Here is a 24,594-nt window from a genome sequence, read left to right as displayed (position 1 = left end):
TAACGTGTCAAGGAAAAAGAAGGTCTCATGTAGATAGCACTAATGAGTAAAAACACAGAGCTGCACAGTGGTATTTGAGCTTTTAGACAAAACAGTAATTCAGTAAATCTGTTTCAGACCCATCAATACCAGCATCCCCTATCACATAAAACAAGCCCTTTATTCTCAACACTGAAACCCAGAAACTTTACTCAGCATAACAACTCTTAGTTTCAGGCTAAGTTTTAGAGCACTGAGGCAAATACCAGATTTAAAATGTCTTTTAGTTTAGTCCTCTGTTTTAAAAATATTTTAATTTCAATATATTTTCAGAGAAAAATATTCACTTTAATACTTATTTAATACTTAACAAATCTAACCTTGCAAAATTCTTAATACCCTTTATGACTTTCAAAAGGCACTACATAAAATTTGATGAACATCACTGTGCAAATTATCTAAATGCCACAGTTATTTTCAAGTAAGATTTTTAGAAAGTCATCTATACATAAAGCAAGAAAAAAGAAAATGATGAAATCCACTGTTGACAGTCAATCTTAATTTAGCTATCATATTTTAATGTCAAAGAAATACAGAAAAGATCAAGTGACACTTCATGCTAATCTCCTAACATTTCTTTATAAGATAAAAATTACCTGTATATTTTGTAATATACAGTCACAGTGATAAGTCACTGCTTTGGCAAAGCACCAATCAACTCAACCCAAAATGAATTCCCTTTTGAAGAAATCAACTCATGATCTAAAAATATTCAAGGTTGATGATAATTTCTAATGTCCAACAAAGCATCACAAGTGATAAGCACTTGAAAATTACAGTGTACTTTGAATACCAATCTTCAGGATATAGCATGTTTTTACTGGTAACCGTGCTTAACTACTTTCACATTATCACTTGGGGATTACATATCTTGAGCAATTATTCAAGTCACATAATTAAATGGTGAGCTTTAAATATGTATCATTGAAAATGTCTTGAGGGTTTCACTGCAATAATCCATGTTATGTGATTAGTGCAGAATAAAATAGGATGGCATGATTACTTATTGTCCATGAAGCATGATTTTGGAAGAATCAATTTTTAATTATAAGTCCAAGTAACTCAATGAAGAATTTAATATATTATCTATGCCTGTTTTTTTTTAAATAAATAGAATGCATCTTTCTTTTTTAAAATACCACTCTATTTCCTCTTTATTTATTGGAACCCCTCAGGAAAATACTAAGGTATTTGTTTTCCTTACAAAATCCTAAGAAACTAAAAATCCACTGGTCATATAACTGAAGTGGATAATCCAATGGCTGTCAGAACATCTACTTAAAGGGGAAAAAAAATTCACCATTCTTATACCTTAATCTCATCACACTGGAAAAGATGAAGATCGGGCTTGTTTTGAGTTGGCTCTTTGCACACCAGGGCGAGAATTGAATCATAGTTACAGGAATGCATCACAGCTTGGCAGTGCTGGACTGTGCTTAAAGGAAAATTCTCTAGTTCATTCTGTAAACAAAGTAAAAATATAATTTGCCTTAATTTTTATCGTATGTCTAAAATCTATTGAACAAAGAGCTCTAGACACTGTACAAATCACTTTTAAAGTGATTTCCAAAATTATTCACCATCTTACATGGTATTTTTTTTCCTTCTGGCTATATAGTGTCAGAATTTTCTTTTACTTGAACATTGAACAGTCATACTCTTAGTTTCTACCTTCAGTGATCACAAATGTTAGGCTAAAAATAATACATCATTTATACATTTTTTTATTTCAATGAATCTTTCAGATGAAAAAATTCACTCTCTCTATATATTCATTCTAGCCAAAAATGTCAAACAGCTGGGCCAGAAGGATCTCACTAAAAATTACATTTTTCAAAGTGATTAAGATGTTTGGAAGTATAAAAGTGAATATTCTCTAACCTATAAACAGCCACCTAAATAAAATACTGGTGGATTCTTAAACAAATGAGCTTTCTGTTCACAATTAGAATTCTGTATTTAATGAGATATATTTAAAATGCTCATTATTATACTAATGATTTTATACAAATAGTGAGTGGGTCATAATGAATTAACAAGAGAAACTGATTTTTTTTAAGAAAATATAATATCCCCAATAAATGAAAATAAATTAGATAAACAACAAATAAAAGGAAAAAGCAGCAACTCTGATTACAGATGGCACATACACCCATCATGAGTTTTATTCTAACTTTTGATTCCCTGAGATCCAGAAAAGGCAAAACAAGAAGCACTTGTTCCTTCAAAATAAAATGCAATTTCTCAGAGTACCAGAGAAATAACAAATTTTCTTTCTTTGCAAAGTAAATTAAATAATACCCCTTCTCTCTATATAATTACTTAAAACCATGAGGATCAGAGAAGATGTTCTCTCACAGTATATGATGGATGTGAGAAAAGAAAGGGCAGATCTTACTCCAAGTCCTATCAGAATACTCTAAAACAATTATGACAGTTGTTTTCTTTATCTTAGCAACTCAAATGCTTATTGGATGATGGGGCTCAGAAAAGTCCTGTGTTGAGAGCTCCAGCATCGTACCTACCAGTGATTGTGCAAAATAAAGGTGCCTGCCATAGGGGTGCTGAAAAGTTAACACGCACACACACACACACAAAAACCCCCTTCATCCCAGGTTACTCATTTACTGGGATATGGTTTGCCTAGTATATAATTAATATATGTCATAAAGAATAAGGCTCCACTGGGGCCTTATTTTAGTGCTTTGGATTTTTTTTCTCACTTCCTCCATCTCATCATTTGTGGTTAAAAACAAAACACATATCCCTCTGTCTCCAGTTTCAGGAACTGATTTTGTGGGCATAATATGTATGCAATAGTATATTTCTTCTTTAAAATCACTGACAAAATATTTTATTTTGTCAAACTTTCATCCCCTTTTAAACAGTATGACCTGCTTGTCAACATAAATATCTGTGGAACTTTCTTGGAAGTAAACAGTCTAAATTTTACAGACTTACCTTCGATTCTAAATCAATCAGACTCACAGCTCTGTCGTCCACTTGAAGAATCATATCCTGGGTCCACACTTTGCCCTTGGCATCAAGCAATTTCAGCTTCCTTATTCCATCATCAACAGTTATCATAGCATCTTTCCGATCCAGAACAAAGGTGGTCAAGTGCTTACGATTGACAAGAAGGAAAAAATATTTATTAACACACACATTCTCTTAGTGCACGTTTTCCAAAAGAAAGCAATGGTGACCTGACTGAAGTCAACGACTGGAGCGGAGAGGAGCCAACAACACAAGGTATCCAACAACTTTGTGGCTCTCTTACTGAGATTAAGAAAGTCAAGCAGGTTTTTGTTGAATTGAGGAAAGGGTGCCTTGAGTCATAAAATACCTCAATCTGTTTAATACCGAGCCATGTTGAGCTACATAAACAGAACATAAATTCTGAACAGCTTAAATAACATTCTCTTAAGACCGATCCCTCCCATCTCATTCCATGTTGGTTACTTAAGTGCTGAGCCACTGCGGCTTGAAACCACAGAAACTGATAAATGAGAGCAGTAGTCGGCTACCACGGTAGCAACCGTCAAACTGCACAGTACTGAAACAAAACTTCAAATCTCATGAAGCATGCCTGCTATGGGTAGAAAATGGAAAACAGGGCACCTGGGTGGCTCAGTTGGTTGAGCGACTGCCTTCGGCTCAGGTCATGGTCCCGGAGTCCTGGGATCAAGTCCTGCATCCGGCTCCCTGCTCAGCGAGGAGCCTGCTTCTCCCTCTGACCCTCCCCCACTCATGTACTCTCTCTCTCTCATTCTCGCTCTCTCAAAATAAATAAATGAATCTTTAAAAAAAAAAAAAGAAAAGGATGACCTTTAAAAAAAAAAAAAAAGAAAATGGAAAATAAGAGCAATTTAAAAATTACTCCCTGCTTAAACATGTTCTATTATAAGCGATAGTCACCTACGTAAATTCCAATCAAGAGCAAATATATCTTAAAAAATAACAACACAGGAAAAACTAAACAAGAAAACCGTTGTTTAAATAGGACTAGTCACGACTTTAGGTAAAACTAAAACTAAACCACTCAGTGAAACCATCAAAGGTGTAATTTCAAAAAAGATTCCATAATATAAAATAGAAGCCTCTGTCCTGGTTTTAGCCAAAATAAGACTGACAATGACAAATGAGTGGTTAATTTATTCTCTATGAAAATAGACCCCAGATGAACAAGACACTTCATTATTTTACATCTCAGTTTTACAAAAATCTGAAAGAAAAAGGTCAACGCAATTCAGAGTACATCATAGGAATAAAATAAAACGCAATTCTGATTTTACCACCAAATTTTTATGTCCCTCAAGGTTCATTCTAAATTTTAGCAAACACCAAAACATCTTACTTCAACACGATATTGGGATATATCGGACACACTGCTGACGCTGTCCCGAGCATAATTCTTCCTTTGTTCTGAAAGAGAAGTTGAAGAAGTCATTATTTACCCACTAACAGGCTGAAGTTCATGTATCAGTGTCTTGTGGCCATCTCTAAAACTAGTCTATCTCACATATAAATACAGTAGCTGACAAGTCACCATTGTGTGGTATATCTGAAAACACGCATTATTCACATTAAATGAAAAAGCCAATAGAAAGCTTAAATGATATGCAAGAACAATTTGACCCAATACAAATTTTCAGAATCCCAAAGATAAAATCTAGATTATTAATGTTGTAAGAAAGAGTTATTTGGTCTAAGGGTTTATTAATCAGATACCTACTCTTTGGTAAAAAGATAAAAACTGGCTTGTACCTTTCATCTCTTAATGTACTGAGAACAAAACAGAATTGCAAAATACTGCCACAGATACTGTATTATAGGAGTTAGACTACATTATCAAGATAATGGCCACTACAAGGAACATCTCCTTTCACAACATCCAAACTGTGGAAGAGTGTCAGAGGAGATTCAAAACATGATTTAATCATACCGATAGCCATTAAACTTTAACAGTTTCCACACAGCTACCGAACAAACAAATGTGATACTCAGAATTGCAGATATCACCTGTTAGAAAATATGAGAGTTAGGTAGAAAGTTACTGCACCACACTATTGAAAAAAGCAAAAATAAACATTTATTTTCTTTTGTAAAATGCTGCAAAACCAAAATATAAAATATGCAGAGGCAGTATTTTGTATTTGTTTCTAATCAAGTAACTTGCTTATTTGTAAATTCAGAGTTGCCCTATTCTTTCTAAAGCAGAACGCTCTGATGAAAAAGAACCCTAAGTAAGAACCAGAAGATTATTGTTTCTAGCTTTGGTTCTGTCACTAAGTAGAACGCTAAATTAAGGCAAGACGCTTAGCTCTGGACCTCAGCACTCTTCTTGTAAAACAAAAGGGTTAAATAAGATCAAACCTCAAGACTCCTACAGTACTAATATTCAGACCCACACAGACACAAACACACATGCACACATGTGCACACACAGACACACACACACTCCTCAGCTTTCCTAATATCTAACAGCTTTTCAACAATAAACATGTTTTTTTCAGTTAATATATAAACTTTTAGGTCTTCCTACAACTTCAGAAGCTGAAAAGTTCTGCTGAGCATGAAAGCAAAGCAAGTACAAAAATATAAAGTACATGTATAGATTCGGAATGTTAGCAGAATATTTGAAAACTGATAAATCACTGTTTCACAATACATACAAAAGTAATTATCTTTTATATTTACCTTAAGCCTTAGATTAAAAATATCCATATCCCTTATATTACATCAGCCTGATATTATTCCGGTATATTCTATTTTTGCTTTTGCAGCATTAAGTTACTTAATAGAAAAAGACACACTACAAAATTCAGTATCTTCTACCTTTCTTTTTTTGTTTGGATGATGACCTGAAGAAGTATGATCCATCTGTTCCTACCAAAATAATGTGATCAAAAAGAAAGATCTGGTTTCACCTTAAATTTTTCTATTCCAATATAACAAAGCATAATCTTCACTTACATGACTGTATTCTACATATTAAAAAAATAAACCATGATTTTTTCTGATTATTAGCTGAGCATTAATCAATGTGAGATAGTAACAAATGGATAACTGTTCTCAGGAGAACCTCTGAAATGCAATATATAACTGAGGAACATATCTGACAAAAAGCACTTTGAGAAATAATCACTATTTCAGAATCACTGGTTTATCACTTTCTAGCACAACTCTCTATGGCAGACTCAGGACATGAAGGTGGTTCTGTTTCCTGTGGTCTGACCGAGACAGCAAAAGAAATGGCAGTGGTTGCCATGGTATCCAATTGTGATATGGCAACCCCAGAACATTCAAATGCTTCACCAAGCCTCTCAGATAAGTGATCAGTAAACACAACTGAAGCTCAACTGTATGTTTTGTAATTAAAGATTCTCATTATGAAGTAGTATGAATGTGTTCTCCCACATTTTCAAATACAGTTTCTTAATCTCATAGAAACATATTTTACAAGTACAATAGAAAAACACTGCCTATTTGATAGTATTTGTAAAAAAAACATGACATTAACTGATCACTGAGTGCCTAGAAGGTGTTATTTCTAATATTCCAAATGAAGAATCCGTTTTAGAAATTCTTAAACTGCTTTCTCTCCAATACTACATAATATATAAGACGCTGTTACAAGAAATTACCTTTTAAAGATCCTAACAATATATAAATGCCATAAAATGGATTTATAAATAAACTAGTAGTTCTAGTGATTTAAGTCAATGAATAAATAAAGGTTAATATTAACATTTTAATAGGAAAATTTTGAAAGACGTTTCCTAAGAGGCAATTATGGTACATTTCTTTTTTATGAGAATCATATGTACTCTCAAGTATAGCTGTAAATAGTAATTATGCTTTTAAGCTCAAAATCTCACCAAAAGTTTAAAAAAGTATGAGAAATCTAAATGAAGTCTCAGTGATACTCAAGGTAAAGCCTCCAGTGACGTTCCCCACTTTAACGATGGTTTTCTCAGACTTGGCCACACACTAAAATGAACTTGGAAAAACAGTGCCTGGGTCCCACCTGCTAGAGATTCCAATGTGACTGATGGAGGATGCAGTTTGGGCCCTGGGATTTATAAATGGCAATCCTATTGTGCAGCCAGGACTGAAAACCAAAATCTGTACAAACGCCAACTCATTGACTACATGTTACTTCTCTAAGCTGAAATTTTTTCTTTCCAAATTAAGAGCATAAATCATGGACAAATAGTGTATTAAATAATAACTGAATAAATCTGGCAGCAGCATTTTGGGTTTCTCGTACTATAGGCTACTCAACTGCTGATAAAAAGCCTCAGTTTCTATCTCCTTATCTCTCTCAATCTGCATTGATTAGAGGCAGGAACAAACTTTACTTGATTGCAGTACCACTGGTTGTGGTTTTACTGTTTTTCCTACTCGCTTTTATACCACAGACCAGAATACACAAACCCAAAGAAATGGAATTAGGTGAATTCAGTAACCAATGATGAAAATCCTTTACAGATTATTTTCACATTATTGGATTGATATGCTGCTGGCAAAACGTGGTAATTCACTTCTAGATTGGGAACACTAAATTCAGGTTACGTAAGACTTTGAGTGACTATGATATATCAGTGTAGGTTCATCAACTGTAACAAATGTACCACTCGGTGCGGGCTGTTGATAATGGAGGGCTATACATACAGGTGGTATATGGGAAATCTCTGCAGCTTCCCCTCAATTTTTCTATGAACCTAAAACTACAAGTCTTAATTTTTTAAAAATGTAGGTTTTGGGGTGCCTCGGTGGCTCAGTCAGTTAAGCGTCTTGACTCTTGATTTCAGCTCAGGTCATGATCTCAGGGTGGTGAGATCAAGCCCCGCATTGGGCTCTGCATTCAGTGTGGAGTCTGCTTGAGATTCTCTCTCTCCCTCTCCCCCTTCCCCCACTCTCTCTCTCTTTCTCTCTCTCAAAAGTAAAATCTTTTTTAAAATGTAGGTTTCATTTACTTCTATTAGTAAAATGGCAACTATAACAATATTCAGGTCTCAGTATTTAAACATAATTCCCTTTTGTTGATATTACTGTTTATGCATATACAGCAAGATTTGTAAAAGCTAATATTCAGGGGTGCCTGGGTGGCTTAGTCGGTTAAGCAGCTGACTCTTAATTTTGGCTCAGGTCAGGATCTCGGGGTCGTGAGATAGACACCCACGTCAGGCTCTGCGCTTAGCGGGGAGTCGGCTTGAGGACTCTCTCTCTCCCTCTGCCCCTCCACCCCCATGCTCTGTCTCTCTCTCTAAAATAAATGAACAAATCGTTAAAAAAAAAGAGCTAATATTCAGATAATTTTATTTTCTCTTTCTCTGAAAATAAAGCATAGCTTCGAAGTAAGGATTTGGCAATTAAAAAGAAAAAGAAGTAACATAAAAGCAGCTGCTGAGTATTTATTTCTCTCTCTAAATAAAACATTGGGCTACAGCTCCTATTACACTTTACACTTTCAAGCACAGTAAAGGAGAATTCCTTTCCCACTATTTTAGTGTATAATTTCCACAGAGGTGAGGTGCTTAATGGGAATCAGTGAGGAGCACCAAGTAATATAATAAGTACAGCCTCTCATTATCTAGGCCGCCACAATCAGTTTGACAAATCAGTACCAAAACCAAGATACTGTTTGTAAAAACAAACAAGGTCATTTTTTACATAACTACATTATTTAAGAATTAATTTCACTGGCCTGTTCAACAAATCGTTAAGACAGCTTATCCCATGAGGAGAAAAGAAGCTTTAAAATTTTCAGGTAAGGTGGGAACACTGCCAAACTGTCTTTCTGAGTCACAAAGCACTAGCACACTCTATGAAGCTGAACCTCAACTCTAACATTGCCTGACTTCCTGATAATATATAATCATGGGCCACTGACTTCTTAAGAATTAAAAAAAAAAAACTGTTCTTAAAAAAGAGGATTTAAATGTTTTCTCCAGGTAAAATATACACCGTAAATGATGAGGATAGAGAAAAAGAGAAATGGATTTTCATTTCTGAATGCCACCTGAATGTGTAAGAGATCACCTGGGCTTCAATTCTGACAGTTACACAAAGGGACTAACTCCCAACCAAGATCAGAAGATAGAAAGAGACAGGAAGAGAAGAAAGGTAGGTACAAAAAATATATATATATATGTGGGGTACATATCTATTAAGAAAAGTGCTATATTCAGGAATATTGCTATGAGAAAGATAAGTTAAGCACTGGGTAAAAATACAGAAAAGTTTATAGTGAGGTCAATCATACAGAAACTGATCGTATGGTTTATAGATTACTTACACTCAATTCTTACCAGTCCCTCCTTGAGAAGAAAAAAGAAAAACAGGAAAGACACAAATATATTTTCCTCCTTGCTGGCTTCACAAAAAAGTTCAAACTTAAGGCTGAGAGTTGAGAGAGTGCCTGTCTATCATATTTATCCAATACTATTTGGCCTCCCGACAAAACAAATCTCAAAGTTACTATAAATGTTGGTAATGACCAAAAAAAAAGGCTAACTGGTAATTCCCTGAAACTCGAGTTTTTCTGGATAGAGGATGACTTTAAACAGCTGATTATTATAAATGGTTATATTACAAATTCAGTAATATCGAATATAAAGAGAAGTTACTTTTCTAGGAAGTTCAGCTATTTAGAACACAGCAAAGCCCACACTTAAGTAAGTCCTCTGAGTGGCAGACCAATGTCACAAGGTCTATACATTGAAACTGGCACATTTTAATATGCAGACTTTAATGGGACTCTCAATTCCCCACTCAGAACTTATTTACTCTACCAAAGATTTTCTTTCTAGTTTTTCAGCCCATACGTATCAGAAGCAATGCTAGAAGAAGGCACGTTAACAACAGGCAAAAGTAACAGGCTTGGGACACAGCCACACAGAAAAAGTAGCCACAAATATTCAAAAGGGAAAAGATTTTGAATGATTTGGTGTAAAGGTAAAGACTACAGCCTCTGAGCACATCACAGCACACAGGCGCGCGCCCACTGATGACCCTCTGAGTCATCAACAGGAGATTACAGCCACCACACCCTGATGGAAGGGAATGTTTAATATAGTTTACAAGTACTTCCTTAAAAATGATACTAAATTTTAGTGCTTAGAGACTTTGACAAGCAGCCTAGCTAGAGAAAAATACAAAACTTTCAACTCCTCGATAACAGTAGCCAAATGAAATGTTACTGTCATGAGGTATGTGGAGGAAAATGAAATTAATATTTATTTTCTCTTTATGTTATCAGGGACTTTGCTGATGTAAAGCCTCTCATATGCTGGCTTTGAAATTTCTTGTATCATAATGAAGAAATGACAAATTTCTTGTATCATAATGAAGAAATGACAAAACAGGCTTTGAAATTTCTTTTATCATAATGAAAAAATGACAAAACAGGGTTATTAATAAACTGCAGTATATTTTAACTGCTTTCTTTGAATAAATTAACACATATCCAAAAGAAGCAAATGTATCATCATAATTGTATAGTTCACAGTACAAAAAAAATATTTCCGGTAATATCTGGAATATAAGCTTAAAAAATATGATGAAGATTACTCCTTGACCCTGTCCAAGTATCACTGCGATTACACATATAACATCATTTGGAGGTAACATCAAAATATTAAGGGCCTTGATTAATCTGAGGACCGAGGACAGAAAGTGATTTTCCTATGCTCCTCAATACCATGACAGACGCATTACTTCTATTTTCTCATATAAACTTACCATAATACTATCATCATTTCTATTTTGTAGATGAGGAAACTGGGACCAACAAGTAAAATCATTTGCCCAAAACGGCAGCCCTTTGGTAGAAGGGCCATGATTCAGCCCCAAATTGCTTGGCCCTCAGAACCCATGTTGCCTCTCTGAGACTGAAGTTACTGAGTTACAGAAGCAATGTGGGAGGAACATTATGGTGTCAGACCTGAAGAGCATTCTCATGAAAAAGACAAGCTGCATGAAACTCTAGAGGCAGTATCTAACCTGTGGCCAGTGTATAAAAAACAACGGTCATTACCATAGAACTCATGTTCCAGTGCACCAACTAGTATCTTCACATACCAAAGATGTTCATGTACCATCCAGGAAAGAAACTAATTCTTGAAAGATTTATTCAACTGGTTTAATCACTGTGAAAGGAGAAATTTTAAAGAAAATGCATACATTGTGATAAACTACATTAAAAACCTCTCTTTTATCAATTCCCTAGCCAAAAAAAAAAAAAAAAAAGTTAGAACTTGAGACTGGGAGGCTAAACACTCAATGTAAACTAACTACAATTGGAACTTCAGCTACAACTTGCTTATTGCAAAGGTTCGTTCAAAATCTGAACATATTTCCTCCCTGTCATTCACACCATTCATTCCATGGTCATTGACTGAGAGCCCCTTTCGGGAGGGAAGTGGGGAGGATCAGATACAAAGAGGAATGAAACATTACCTGCAACTTCAAGGAACTTAAAATCTGCTTGTTTCTAAACCAAATACATTTGCTAAGTTTTCCTTCTTCTTTATAAATGCCTCTTGGATTTGCCCTTTTCTTTCCCTTCTCTTTATATCCTCTGTTTTACCAATACACTGTTCATTGTTGTCACACTATGCAAAATTGTCACATTTTCTTACAATCAAGATTTTTAAAGTTATGCGACTCGGACAAATCATCTCATCTTAGAAAGGACCCTCAGCTTGTTCTATATGTAAAAAGGGGAAAACAGAAATTTACTGCTTATAGGCTGGTGATTTTCAATCCTCAGATCTATGATTTTTTGAAGAAGCTCCTAACACAAAATAAACATTAAAATTTGCAAATGAATTCTACTTTTTATCCCTTACCCCTTTCTTCGCTCTCTGAAAACAGATTTTTGGATCTATGGTATTTGTGAGAAGATTAAGTAAGACTCTTTTGTCTTAAAAGTCTTAGGGCTACTATTTAGATGTCTGACTTACCTATTTCCATTCATACTCATCATATCCATCTTCAATACTGCTATGACAGTGACCCAAGACAACAGACCTTTTATACCCCTGACTAAAAAACTTCAGTGGCTAGGCATTTCCTGCAAACAACGTCCAAATTCCTTAGTATGATTCTTCCCACTGTGGTCCATGTTTAGATAATCTTATTTCTCAATGCACCACCTTGCACCCTTCAGTTAAGACCAAACCGTTTGCAGTTCATTCATTCATTATATCCATTCTACAAGTATTTACTGAGAGTAAATTTTACATTAGTCACTGTGCTATGCTTGGGGAATCATGAAGTAAGCAAGGCAAAGATGCACCAACTTCGCAGAGCTCACAGTCTAGTTTATAAAGGGTTCATACTGCTGTTTACAGCACCCATCAGCCTCCCAAATGCCTGGAGCGCACTACTTACCTTTCAGAGTTCAGTTCAATGCTCAGCTCCTCTGTGAAATCCCTTCTGACTCCTACCCCCACCCACATGGAAGAACTGACCACTCCACTGCACCTCAGACCTTGCCATCCAAGCTTATTTAGCTCTTTATTGTAACAATGCACTCACTAGTCTACCTCACCAAAACAGGGCATAAGCAATGACCATGTCTTATTCATCTTGGAATGACTAAATTGTCATGGAAACAGAGACTATGAAGACCTTGGCCTGGCACCCAGAAGTACTTAATAAATATCTGCCTAGAAATGAAAGACTGAAGGAATTAATTATTTTGTTTTTTAAAAAAATAAAACAAAACCAAAAAAAACCTCTTCTTTTTCAGTTTCTTCAAGTCATCCTCTAGACTGCAAGTCCCTTAAAGTCAAGAACCAAATATTACTAGCTCTGTTCTGTGCACATATTAATCATAAAATAAGCACCTGTTGAATATATTCTCTGGATCTATAATTCACAACTACTAGGACATGGTAAGGATGTCATAATACAGTCCTGGTGAAAACTGAAACCAACACTAATCAGCCTGACAATACCATAAGAAAATATATCCGTGTATGGTATAAAATCCATTTTATAAATGTCTGATTTGAGTCCTAAGGCCTAGTCACTCAATACACAGGCAGAAAAAGAGTCACAAAACCTTAGAATTGTTCATTCTTACTACACCCAAGACACTGTCGATCCAGATAATGTAAAAAAAAAAAAAGGGGGGGGGGAGAGAGAATTCCAAATTTATAAAAGGGTGTTAGTTCCTATGGCAGATAATAATAAGGATACTTCCAACAATAATAGCAAATATATACACTACTCTCTGCTTGTCAGGTGCTGCTAGAAGCATTTTACATGTACTAGCTCATTTAATTGTCAGATCAACTCTATGAGATATCCCCATTATATAGATAAGGGAAATTAGGTAAAAAATCTTGTCCAAGATCATTCAGCTAATAAATGATAGAACTGAATTTGAACCCAGGAAGTCTGGTTCCAGAGTCTTTGCTCTTAACCACAGTACTATTCTGAGTCTTTTAACCATAATACTATTATTATTATTTATTATTGTGCAATAATAAAAGCCCATGCAGGGGCACCTGGGTGGCTCAGTCGTTAAGCGTCTGCCTTTGGCTCAGGTCATGATCCCAGGGTCCCAGGAATGAGCCCCACATTGGGCTCCCTGCTCTGCGGGGAGCCTGCTTCTCCCTCTCCCTCTCCCCCTGCTTGTGTTCCCTCTCTTGCTGTGTCTCTCTCTGTCAAATAAATAAATAAAATCTTCAAAAAAAAAAAAATTTTAAATAAATAAATAAATAAATAAAAGCCCATGCAGATCCTGTGGAAAAAATGCATTTCCAAACATATGTGGTGTATTTCAGGAGTCCTGAACTTCTTTTTAGTAATGATTTCTATTTTATACTAAAGTTTAAGAATATATTATTTACACATGAGACAATCTAGAGAGGACAAGGGAAATTAAAGAAGAATCAAGGAGAAAGCCTACTGGTTTCACAATACAGAAAGAAATACTATAACACTACCCAAAAGTTCAAGACCTATAAGGAAGAAATTCTGTCAACTGTCAGCCCACAATAAAATGGATCATTTATGAAGATCAACAATTATATCACAAATAATTAGCTAGGAAAATCCACCTAAGGCACTGATGCCATATTAAAGACTCCTTAGAAAGTACTGCAATACATCTGTGGTTCTAAATTACATGACAGTAAGCAGAAGTCATATCTTAGTAGCTTTTATAAAAACTCTTTTTTAAACAATCCTTATCTCTCACTATGTCAGTCCAAATAATATAAACAAGGCATGGGTTCAAATTACGAATCTGAATACGTAATTTGTAAAATGTGGTTAGAAGTAGAATTATACCTCGTCAAATAAACACACATACCATAGAGGGCCTTTGCACTTGTTTTTGAACTGTGTTCTCTGTCCATTTGGGAAAAGGTGGGTGATGATCCATAGCCACTGTAATAAAGAAAAAGAAAAAAAAAGGTCATTGTGCTGGGTTAAAGTCCAAAGTAAGCAATAAAAATTCAAAACTACAAATAAAAATTCCAATGTACCACAATCACCGTGTGTTTTTAAAAAAACATATTGAGTTAATGCTAACTAGGTTTGTCAAAATGAACCAGATCCTGCTCTGGTCAAGAAACAGAATATAAACCACACTACCCCAGTGTGGACGAGGTAGGTGCAAATCACAGCCTCCTCTCAAACTCCAAGTCAGAACCTTCCTAAGAAGTCAATAAGGCTGAAACTATCTTAGAAGGGTTTAAGTTTGCCATACTAAGTTGAATTGTGAGCAATGATCCAGGCATAAAAAGTACTCAATGATTTAACCTATAATGGAATAGACATTATTTTCACAAAAACTTAAAATGTAAAATAACACTTTATCATTAAATTTGACCACCTTTACCCTACTTCCAGCCTCCTGTTACTAATACGGGAGGTGGAGTAAACGTATCACTTGAATTTTAAAAATTTATTCAGTAAACATTTATTAACCCCAAAAATCTATTAGAATAAGGATTATGGCAGGGGACATGGTCTGTTAATAAAACAAGTAAGTAAAACCATTACAATAGAATGTGATATCTGGATAAAATTAACAGATATTACAAGTAAGATCAAAGAAGGATTCAATTTTTATCAGGATGTGCAGAAAGACTTCACCACCAAGTTGGCATTTTTGCAGAATATAAATAGGAAAGAAGCTCTATGGATAGGTGGAAAATTAAATGAGGAAAAGGCGTGTGGAACTGGCTCAATGACTAGCATGGTGTCCAAGGGGACAATGCATCTAATGGGGCATGCCTAGATTAGAGGAATGGCTTCAGACATAGGGAAGGCAAATAGAGGGCTTAAGAATTTTACATTTTTATTCTCTGGATGCAACAAATATCTTTATACAAGAACATGACATGATCAAAAACATTTTTAAAGAAAATAATCCAAATGGCAAGTAACCAGGTAGAGGGTGCTGCAAAAATTATGGTAGGAAAAAGGCCCTAAGTAGAGCTAGAATAGAAAGAAGGAAGAGACAGAAACAAGAGTTCCTTTATAGAAGAAAATATTATAAATTCATGATTAAGTGGATATTTAGTTGTTGTTGTTGTTGTTTTTTAAGATTTTATTTATTTATTTGAGACAGAGAGCATGAGAGGGACGAGGGTCAGAGGGAGAAGCAGACTCCCCACCGAGCAGGGAGCCCGATGCGGGACTCGATCCCGGGACTCCAGGATCATGACCTGAGCCGAAGGCAGTCGCTTAACCAACTGAGCCACCCAGGCGCCTGTGGATATTTATTGTAAGAAAAGGGAGGAAGATTGAGGGTGTGGCCAAATTTTCTGGCTTGAATAACTGATGGACAAGATAAAGACAGCACCAGACAATACTCCCCAGGTGTCTCTTACTGACAAATACTAAAGAGATTTGCATTGATCTTTGTAAAGAAAAAAGATGAAGTATAACTCTTTACAATGTGAATAACCTATGAATTCTCAAAAATGATGAGCTAACTCTGTACCACAATGGCCAATATAAAATAACTACAATATTAAACACACTGTATAAGGAAACAGCAACTTATGTCAGGGACGTGATTTCAAGTTATACCTGGAGCCACAGGGATTGTTTTGTTTGCTTGCCTGATCTTTTTATTTGTTTTACACACTGATAAGTAGCTTGACAGACTGGACTAGAAGACATATAACTCTCCTCAGATGCCAGTATTTTATAAATAAAAATATAATAGAATGCTCCAGAGAAACTGAAATCTCTGAAGTAAAGAAATAATACATAAAATACCAGAACAAACTGTCTTCTATTAGATCACTGTCACAGAGGAGGATATTACCTAACCATCTTTTTCTTTCCAGACACAGTAAACTTTTAAATTAGAATTAGAAAGAAATTATATATTAATGAAGAATATACTACATAAAGAATTGGAATTAATCTTTTCAGTAAAAATATAAAACAAAGCCATCAAATCAAATCTAAAAAGAACCCCAACAGGGGCGCCGGGGTGGCTCAGTCGGTTGGGCTTCCAACTCTTGATTTCGACTTAGGTCATGATCTCGGGGTCATGGGATGGAGCCTCACATGGAGCTCTGCACTCAGAGCAGAATCTGCTTAAGGTTCTCTCCCTCGCCCTCTGCTCCACCCCCTGCTCATGCACTCTGTCTCTCTGTCTCTTTAAAATAAATAAATAAATCTTAAAAAAAAGAACCCCAACAAATTAAATATAAACCTTCCAACTTACTTCATTTGAGCTGGATACATTCCAAAACCACTGGGATGATTAGAAATATGACCATTCATTGTGGTTTTCACTCCTGGGTTCTGAAAAAAGAAAGGTACATAGATTAAAGGTAATAAAAAGGTCAAGACATTTCAGTTTCAAGATCTTCATTCAACAAATACATGTCACTGCCGGGATGACAGAGATACAAAGAGAACGATCTCCACCCTTAAAGTGCTCTGGCGCCAGAAGTGCAGATGGACATATAAACAAAGATTCAACTGGTCTTTAACATTAATGTACTAGAACAGTAAGCAAATTTAGGCAAGCAAAAGAAAAATCTAAGATATAGTTTTGAGTCTTCTACATATAGAAGGCATAACTGTATGTTCTGCTCTAACTCATAATCAATTCTCGGTTTTATGAAATGTTACTTTGTTTACTGTTTCATTATGCAAGTAATATAGGTTCATTAAATTTAAAAACCTGAGAACAGGAAAGTGCAAAATACAGAAAAGCACAAAGGGGAAAAATAGCACCCAGAGCTGTATCATTTAACAATCCTGTCAGTTCCCTCCAGTCTTTTTCTTGCATCTACTTTTCTTCTTTCTCCCTTCCTTCAAAGCATGTTTGACAACATCCTATACACACACACTTGGATACACCTTTTTTCCAAGAAGGTATCCATTTACATATTCCTTTTACTTTTCGTGAGAAAGCAATTTTAAAGTTAACACCAGATATTTAACTTCAGAAAACATTTTTAATATGTTTCACAAATTGAACAAATTCCTTCAAACAAGATGAATAAGTAAAACTTGTGCTAAATCCAATGGCTTTTTCTTTCTTTGTTCTCTGAGACAGTACTGCTTACACCTGATTTCTTTTTTTTTTTTAAGATTTTATTTGACAGAGAGAGAGAGGGAATGAGAAAGCGAGCGGCAGGCAGAGGGAGAGAGAGAAGCAGGCTCCCTGCTGAGCTGGGACCTGGACACAGGACTTGATCCCAGGACCTTGAGATCATGACCTGAGCCGAAGGCAGACACTTAACTGACTGAGCCACCCAGGCACCCTACACCTGATTTATTTTTATTTACTCCTGGGTACTGGCCTTCTTGGGTTCTGTGACACTAAACAATTCTGGATATTACCTTACTTTTCTGACTTTTGTATACATTATATTACTATGTCTTTCAATAATGGAGAGGTAGGTAGGGCACATCCCAGCTTTATTATAAGACAAAGACAGAGGGAGCAGTAGAATTAATAACTACTGAGTGACTATTATGTGTCAGGTAATATGACTGATACTTCCAAGGTGAACAAAACAGTCCCAGCTTTGGGTCAATAGTCTAGTGGGAAAAACAGTCACTTCGTTAAAAATTTTTTTCTCTTACAAAGGATGATATGGGGTCCATTTTGAAAGGGCACTTCATTCAGATTAGGAGGCCGTAGAAGACCTACAGAAAGAAATTACATTCAAGACCAGTAACTTCAAGTTAATTCTTTTTTCATTCTTCAGATCCCAGTTCAATCACAGTGTCCTCAGGGAAGCTTTGACTGACCTCCCTGAATAGGTAAAAGCCCACTATCAGACATTCTCAGACTATAAACCATTTTTCAAAGTACTTTCTCAAACTATAAGCAATTTTTCAAAGTACTTATCACAGTTATAATTTTTCATTTGTTTAAACTAATTCTTGACTCTTCAGTAGACTAGAAGTTCCATAAGGGCAGAGACTTGTTTAATGCTGTTTCTCAAGCAGTAAGAACAGTACCAGGCGGGCGCCTGGGTGGCTCAGTTGGTTAAGCGACTGCCTTCAGCTCAGGTCATGATCCTGGAGTCCCGGGGTCAAGTCCCGCATCGGGCTCCCTGCTCAGCGAGGAGCCTGCTTCTCCCTCTGGCCCTCCCCCCTCTCATGTACTCTCTCTCATTCTCGCTCTCTCAAATAAATAAATAAATCTTTAAAAAAAAAAAAAAACAGTACCAGGCATAGAATAGGTGTTAATTAAATATTTATTCAAAGAAAGAAAAAAAGAAGGAAGTCCGTGTCCCGCTTTTGAAAGACTTTATTGCATTCTTAATGATACAAAATTAATTCATATGGAACACACAGTAAATAAGTCCCAATGTATGTGGCTCTACTTTTAATCTACTAGAGATTCAAAGGGAAAAGCCAGGCTGACTGCCATAATTTTTGGAAGGGGTGAGACTTGACCTATTTCTTAAAGAAGAGTTAAGGATTTAGAAAGGTCCTCAAAACACTCAAGTTTAATTCAAGCTTTCCCAATAGTCCTGCTCATATTTATTCACAGCTTAGAAGCAAATTTCTAAATTAAGGAACAAAGAAATATTGACTTCTCCCCTTGATTTACACAATTACATAACATTAATTTACAAAATTACTACATTTACAAAATTACATTACACTTATACTACATTGTTATATTCTGTTTGCATTGTTTTTGTGATCTGATCATACTTGAATATGATCAGTATACAGATAAACCAGTTCTCTGGGGAAAAATTAAATCCTGATTTGTAGTGACTTCCATGGTATAAATATTTCCACTATGGCTCATCTCAAGCTATCAATACTTTTACAGCAGCTTACAAAATTCCTAAATATCCCACAGTTGGTTCTCATACGCCTATAGGACCCAAACAGAGCACATCATTGTTACATTCTAGAATTTGGGCCTGGAATAACATTCTGGATCTAGAGTCCATGGCTAGACACAGTCATTCACAGAAGCCTATAATTCTATTTCTGGCACTAACTAGCTACACAAGTCAATTAAGCCTCTGTTTCAATTTTCTCATCAATAAACGAGAGATAATTCTTGGGTCTTTCTAACTCACAGAGCTAGTGAAAAATCAAATGATGGATGTGTAAGTTTTTTTTAAAGTTTTTTTTTTTCCCTTTTTTTTTTTTTAAGTACTCTTTCAAAACAAGCTGGTTCGTTCAGTATATAAATTAAACCCCCAGGGTTTGTACTGATTTTGATCTGGTTTGCATTTTAAAACCACAGCAGCTGGTTTTAATAAAGAGTGATAGCCACAGCATCTCATCCTTTTCATGTTTAATTCTTCCTGACAGTCAAATAAATGCATGGTTTGTGTTTTGTTTTTAAAACGGTGATCTGTCAGAGTAAGAGAATATTACAAAAGGGAATAGAAAATGTCAATTTGCTAAATTGAATTTTAAATATAGAAATTTTTCCTATCTGGCAATCACAGTGTCACTTGTCACAGATGCTCATGTAGCAATATGGAGTTTTCAAATATTTAAATATAGCAATTAGAGTGCACACCTTGCAAAGGAGACAATTACAAATGTTTGGTTTTCCTTCAGGCTTTTAAAAGACATATCCAAATTATAGCTATGTAGACCATATATATAGTTTAGAGGAACCTTCAAGTCTTCCTAAAAAAAATAGGCGTTTTCATTTTTATTAACTGTTAAGCAAAACAACTTAAAACTAAGGAAACAAACATTTTCTTTATCATTTTACAGAGTCACAAATTAGTTAACTCTACCAAATAAGCTACTTAATCCTGCTAAAGGTGTACACTAAAACTGTCCTAATTGCTTCCACAGATTTGAGATTACAGCTTCACTTTTCTTATAAAAACACTTTTTATAACTTATTATAATTTTATTTTCTACAGAAGATAACATTCTTCAGCCAAGCAAAAAGAGTAAAATGGCAAATTTAAGATCTAAGTTAAGCACACCAAAAATGGTAAACACTGAAATTCTCAATGTAAACAGAGTCTATGAAAAATCACTATAAGCAGAAATAAATGAGGCTAATCAAAAGGAATGAGATCTTGCCATTTGCAACGACATGGATGGAACTGGAGGGTATTATGCCGAGCGAAATAAGTCAAAAAGAGAAAGACATGTATCATATGACCTCACTGATATGAGGAATCCTTAATCCCAGTAAACAAACTGAGCGCTGCTGGAGTGGGGGGTGGGGTGGGAGGGATGGGGTGACTCGGTGATAGGCACTGGGGAGGGTATGTGCTCTGGTAAGCGCTGTGAATTGTGCAAGACTGCTGAATCCCAGATCTGTACCTCTGAAACAAATAATGCAATATATGTTAAGAAAAAAAAAAAAGAAGATAGCAGGAGGGGAAGAATGAAGGGGGGAAAATCGGAGGGGGCGACGAACCATGAGAGACGATGGACTCTGAAAAACAAACAGGGTTCTAGAGGGGAGGGGGGTGGGAGGATGGGTTAGCCTGGTGATGGGTATTAAAGAGGGCACGTTCTGCATGGAGCATTGAGTGTTATGCACAAACAATGAATCATGGAACACTACATCTAAAACTAATGATGTAATGTATGGTGATTAACATAACAATAAAAAATTTTTTTAAAAAAAAGAAATAAATGAGGCTATCTGTAATAAGGCAAAACCAGAAAGCTACATTTGTACTAGACAGTGTTAAGATCCCAAATATAAATAAATAAATATTTAGATTCCTTTTCCTTTTCTTTACTCTTGCCGGCACTTCATAACACTTTTCGAATTGATGAATGATTAGGTAGTCATTACTCAATGTCAGAATACCACCCACCCATTTTGGCTACTAAACAAGAGAAGCTCTCCCTGTATATTGAGCTGTCCTTGAAATAACTTGTTCTCTCAGAAAATGCCAGACTTTTTTTGTTTAAGTTTTGGTTGGCTTGTTTAGGTTTGACAGAGTATCTTGAAGTATCTCGACTTTGATTTCAATTTAACTAAATTCATATCTCTTGGTCTAAATTATAACCAATGGCAGGGGAGGGGGATGGGTATTGTCATCATTCCTTAGGGTTTTTAACTAAAAAATCATTGAAATTTAATTTTTAGCAGTACTTTGTGACATCATTTACCAGGGGTTGTGCTTAAAACATAAAAACACAAAGATTTTATTTTAAACCTTCTGAAGCATCACATGTTCCATCTCCTGTGCTGTCTTCTGGAGTAACGACTTTTCAATACATGTTACCAGTACTGTCAGTATAGTGGTCTCTACTTCTCTGTCACTTGGTCTAATATTCAGTAATAAAGAGTTTGTGTGGGGGCTCCTGGGTGGCTCAGTCATTAAGCGTCTGCCTCTGGCTCAGGTTGTGATCCCAGAGTCCTGGGATCGAGTCCCGCATCGGGCTCCCTGCTCGGCGGGAAGCCTGCTTCTCCCTCTCCCATTCCCCCTGCTTGTGTTCCCTCTCTTGCTGTGTCTCTCTCTGTCAAATAAATAAATAAAATCTTTAAAAAAAAAAAAAAAAGAAGTTTTTGAGGTAGTTATTAGCTCCGTTTCGTAGGTAAATGACAGTCTCAAATAAGTTAAGACATCTGCCTAAGTGGTAACACAAGAAGCCAGAATTCGAAATGCATGGGTTCACTTAGATGCAGATTTATTTCAGTAACTCCAGTACAGTACTGTAAATGGATTTTCTCTTCCTAATGATTTTCTTAATAATATTTTCTTTTTTCTAGCTTACTTTATTGTACTGACTAGAGTATATAATACATATACAAAATATGTGTTTATCGATGTTTATGTTATCGGTAAGGCTTCCAGTCAACAATTAGCTATTAATAGGTAAGTTTGGAGGAAGTCAAAAGTTCTGTGATAATTTTCGACTGTGATGGGGTCGGTGCCCCTAAACCCCATGTTGTTCATGGGTCAAGTGTATAAAAGTGGGTCTTCTGAGTGCTTCATTCACATGTAAATAGCATGTGATACCCATAAATTTACTGGACCATTTGCATTTCTTCCATTACAATTAAATACATATTACGGGAAGAGAGGAATAAGTCTCCAATTTAGCTGGAATCCTCCAACAAAAATAAAAATATGGGGGCGCCTGGGTGGCTCAGTCGTTAAGCGTCTGCCTTCGGCTCAGGTCATGATCCCAGGGTCCTGGGATCGAGCCCCACGTCGGGCTCCCTGCTCGGCGGGAAGCCTGCTTCTCCCTCTCCCACTCCCCCTGCTTGTGTTCCCTCTCTCGCTGTGTCTCTCTGTCAAATAAATAAATAAAATCTTTAAAAAAAAAATAAAATAAAAATAAAAAAATAAAAAAATAAAAATATGGTAGGAAAGGGAACAAAATTCAGAGAGAGAAGAAACTGTCTTAACCCTTCTTTATTACCAGGCCCCCTATCCCACTGAGGCACACACTGGGGTTGGGTTTTGAGAGAAATAGTGGTAGGATTGGATCTTGAACTGTTTCTCAGCAAAGTGTATGTTAAATTTCTTAAGTAACATGCAGAATTTTAACTGAAATCTCCACATATATATTTATGTGTGAGTATTCCTCTTTTTACATATACCTTGCCTTACACATGCTTGAAAAAAAACCTTTTATCAAAATGTTTCTCTCCCTGATTGTATTATTTCCACAATTCACGATGGACTTACGGTTAGCCTTGTATAATGACCGCGGCAATAAACACGTTTAAAGGAGTATATACTTTATCAGTGGACGTTTCTGATATAACCACCCTGTGACATAATCAGCAAACACAGGTCTCGGAGCCTGCTCACCACTGCCACACCCTTAAACAGACTGCCACTTACTCCATCACATGCCAGGGAGGGCTCGTTAAAACTGCAGCTAAATTTGGGGTTTTTAAAATTTTTTTGTAAACAACTTTTCTATTTTTGAATCACTTTATATTTACAGAAAAGTTGTGAAAATAGAACACAAAGTTCTTGCAAAACCTGCACCCTATCTCCTTACTGTTAACATCTCGCATTAGCATGATGTATTTGTGACAATTAATGAACCAGTATCAATATCAGGATTTTATTATTATCTAAAATCAATACTTGTTCTGACTTCCTTCACTTTTTTTACCTAATGTTTTTTTCTGTTCCAAGATCCTATCCACAATACCACATTGCATTTAGTCTTCATGTCTCATTAGGCTCCTCTCCCCTGTGACCATTTCTCACACTCCCCTTGTTTCTGATGACTATTTTAGTATTCTAGGGCTTCCATAACAAAAGTATCACAAACTGGGTGGCTTAAAACAACAGAAACTTATTCTCTCACAGTTGTGGAGGCTTTAAGTCCAAAATGAAGATGTCAGCAGAGCTAAGCTCTCTCTGAAGGCTGTAGGGGAGGAATCCTTCTTTGTCTCTTCTAACTTCCGATGGTTGCTGGTAATCTCTAGCTTTCCTTGGCTTATAGATGCATCACTCAAATCTCTGCTCTGTCTTCATATGGCCTCCCTGGGTGTCTATCTATATACAAATTTCCTTCTTCTCATAAGGACACCAGTCAGTGGATTGGGGTCCACCCCAATCCAGTATGACCACATTGTGATTCATTGGCAAAGACCCTATCAAAATGAGGTCACATTCTTAGGAACAGTGTGGTAGGACTTCAGCGTATCTTTTTGGGGGACACAATATAACTTGCAATAATGACTTTGATTGCCTGAGGAGTACTGTATTTTGATATTCTGTAGGATGTCTCTCAATTGGGATCTGTCTGATGTTCTTCTTGTGATTAAGCTGGAGTTACAGGTTTTAGGGAGGAAGACCACAAAGATCTGTGCCACTCTCGCCACATCATATCAAAAGTCCATGTTATTAGCTATGACAAAACTGTTTATGCTTAACCTTGCTCACTGACTAAAGCAGCATTCGTCATGTTTCTCTATTATAAAGTGACCTCCCTCACCACCACTCTACAGGCCTGTTTGGAAGAACTCACTATATGCAGCCCATACTTATGGGGTAGAGAGTTATGCTCCACCTTCTAGAGGAGGGAATATCTGCATGAATAATTTGGAATTCTTCTGTATGGGAGATTTGTGCATTTTCCACTATTTACTTCTTTATTCTATTTTTTAAT

The 24,594-nt window shown here is 36.0% G+C and overlaps 1 protein-coding gene across 2 annotated transcripts in view; it reads right to left on the bottom strand.

Annotated features, from left to right (window-relative positions):
• EPS8 (epidermal growth factor receptor pathway substrate 8) overlaps positions 1–24,594 on the bottom strand; it is a 179,222-nt gene that overhangs the window by 47,725 nt on the left and 106,903 nt on the right. Inside the window, exons 2-6 of one of the 2 annotated variants that reach the window (XM_021690557.2) lie at positions 16,754–16,833; positions 14,375–14,451; positions 4,397–4,464; positions 3,001–3,162; positions 1,351–1,500 (exon numbers count right to left, since the gene is read on the bottom strand). In XM_021690557.2, the coding sequence (XP_021546232.1) occupies positions 1,351–1,500; positions 3,001–3,162; positions 4,397–4,464; positions 14,375–14,451; positions 16,754–16,812 (516 nt within the window). In that variant the 5' untranslated portion in view covers positions 16,813–16,833. Of the gene's footprint in view, positions 1–1,350; positions 1,501–3,000; positions 3,163–4,396; positions 4,465–14,374; positions 14,452–16,753; positions 16,834–24,594 lie in introns of those variants that run through there. The other variant, XM_044915452.1, reaches the window with a different exon arrangement.

This window comes from Neomonachus schauinslandi, chromosome 5 (assembly GCF_002201575.2).
Source record: "Neomonachus schauinslandi chromosome 5, ASM220157v2, whole genome shotgun sequence".
In the NCBI taxonomy this organism is placed as follows: domain Eukaryota; kingdom Metazoa; phylum Chordata; class Mammalia; order Carnivora; family Phocidae; genus Neomonachus; species Neomonachus schauinslandi.
Note: the sequence above shows the minus strand (reverse complement) of the source record. Positions and strands in the feature narration are given on the sequence as shown.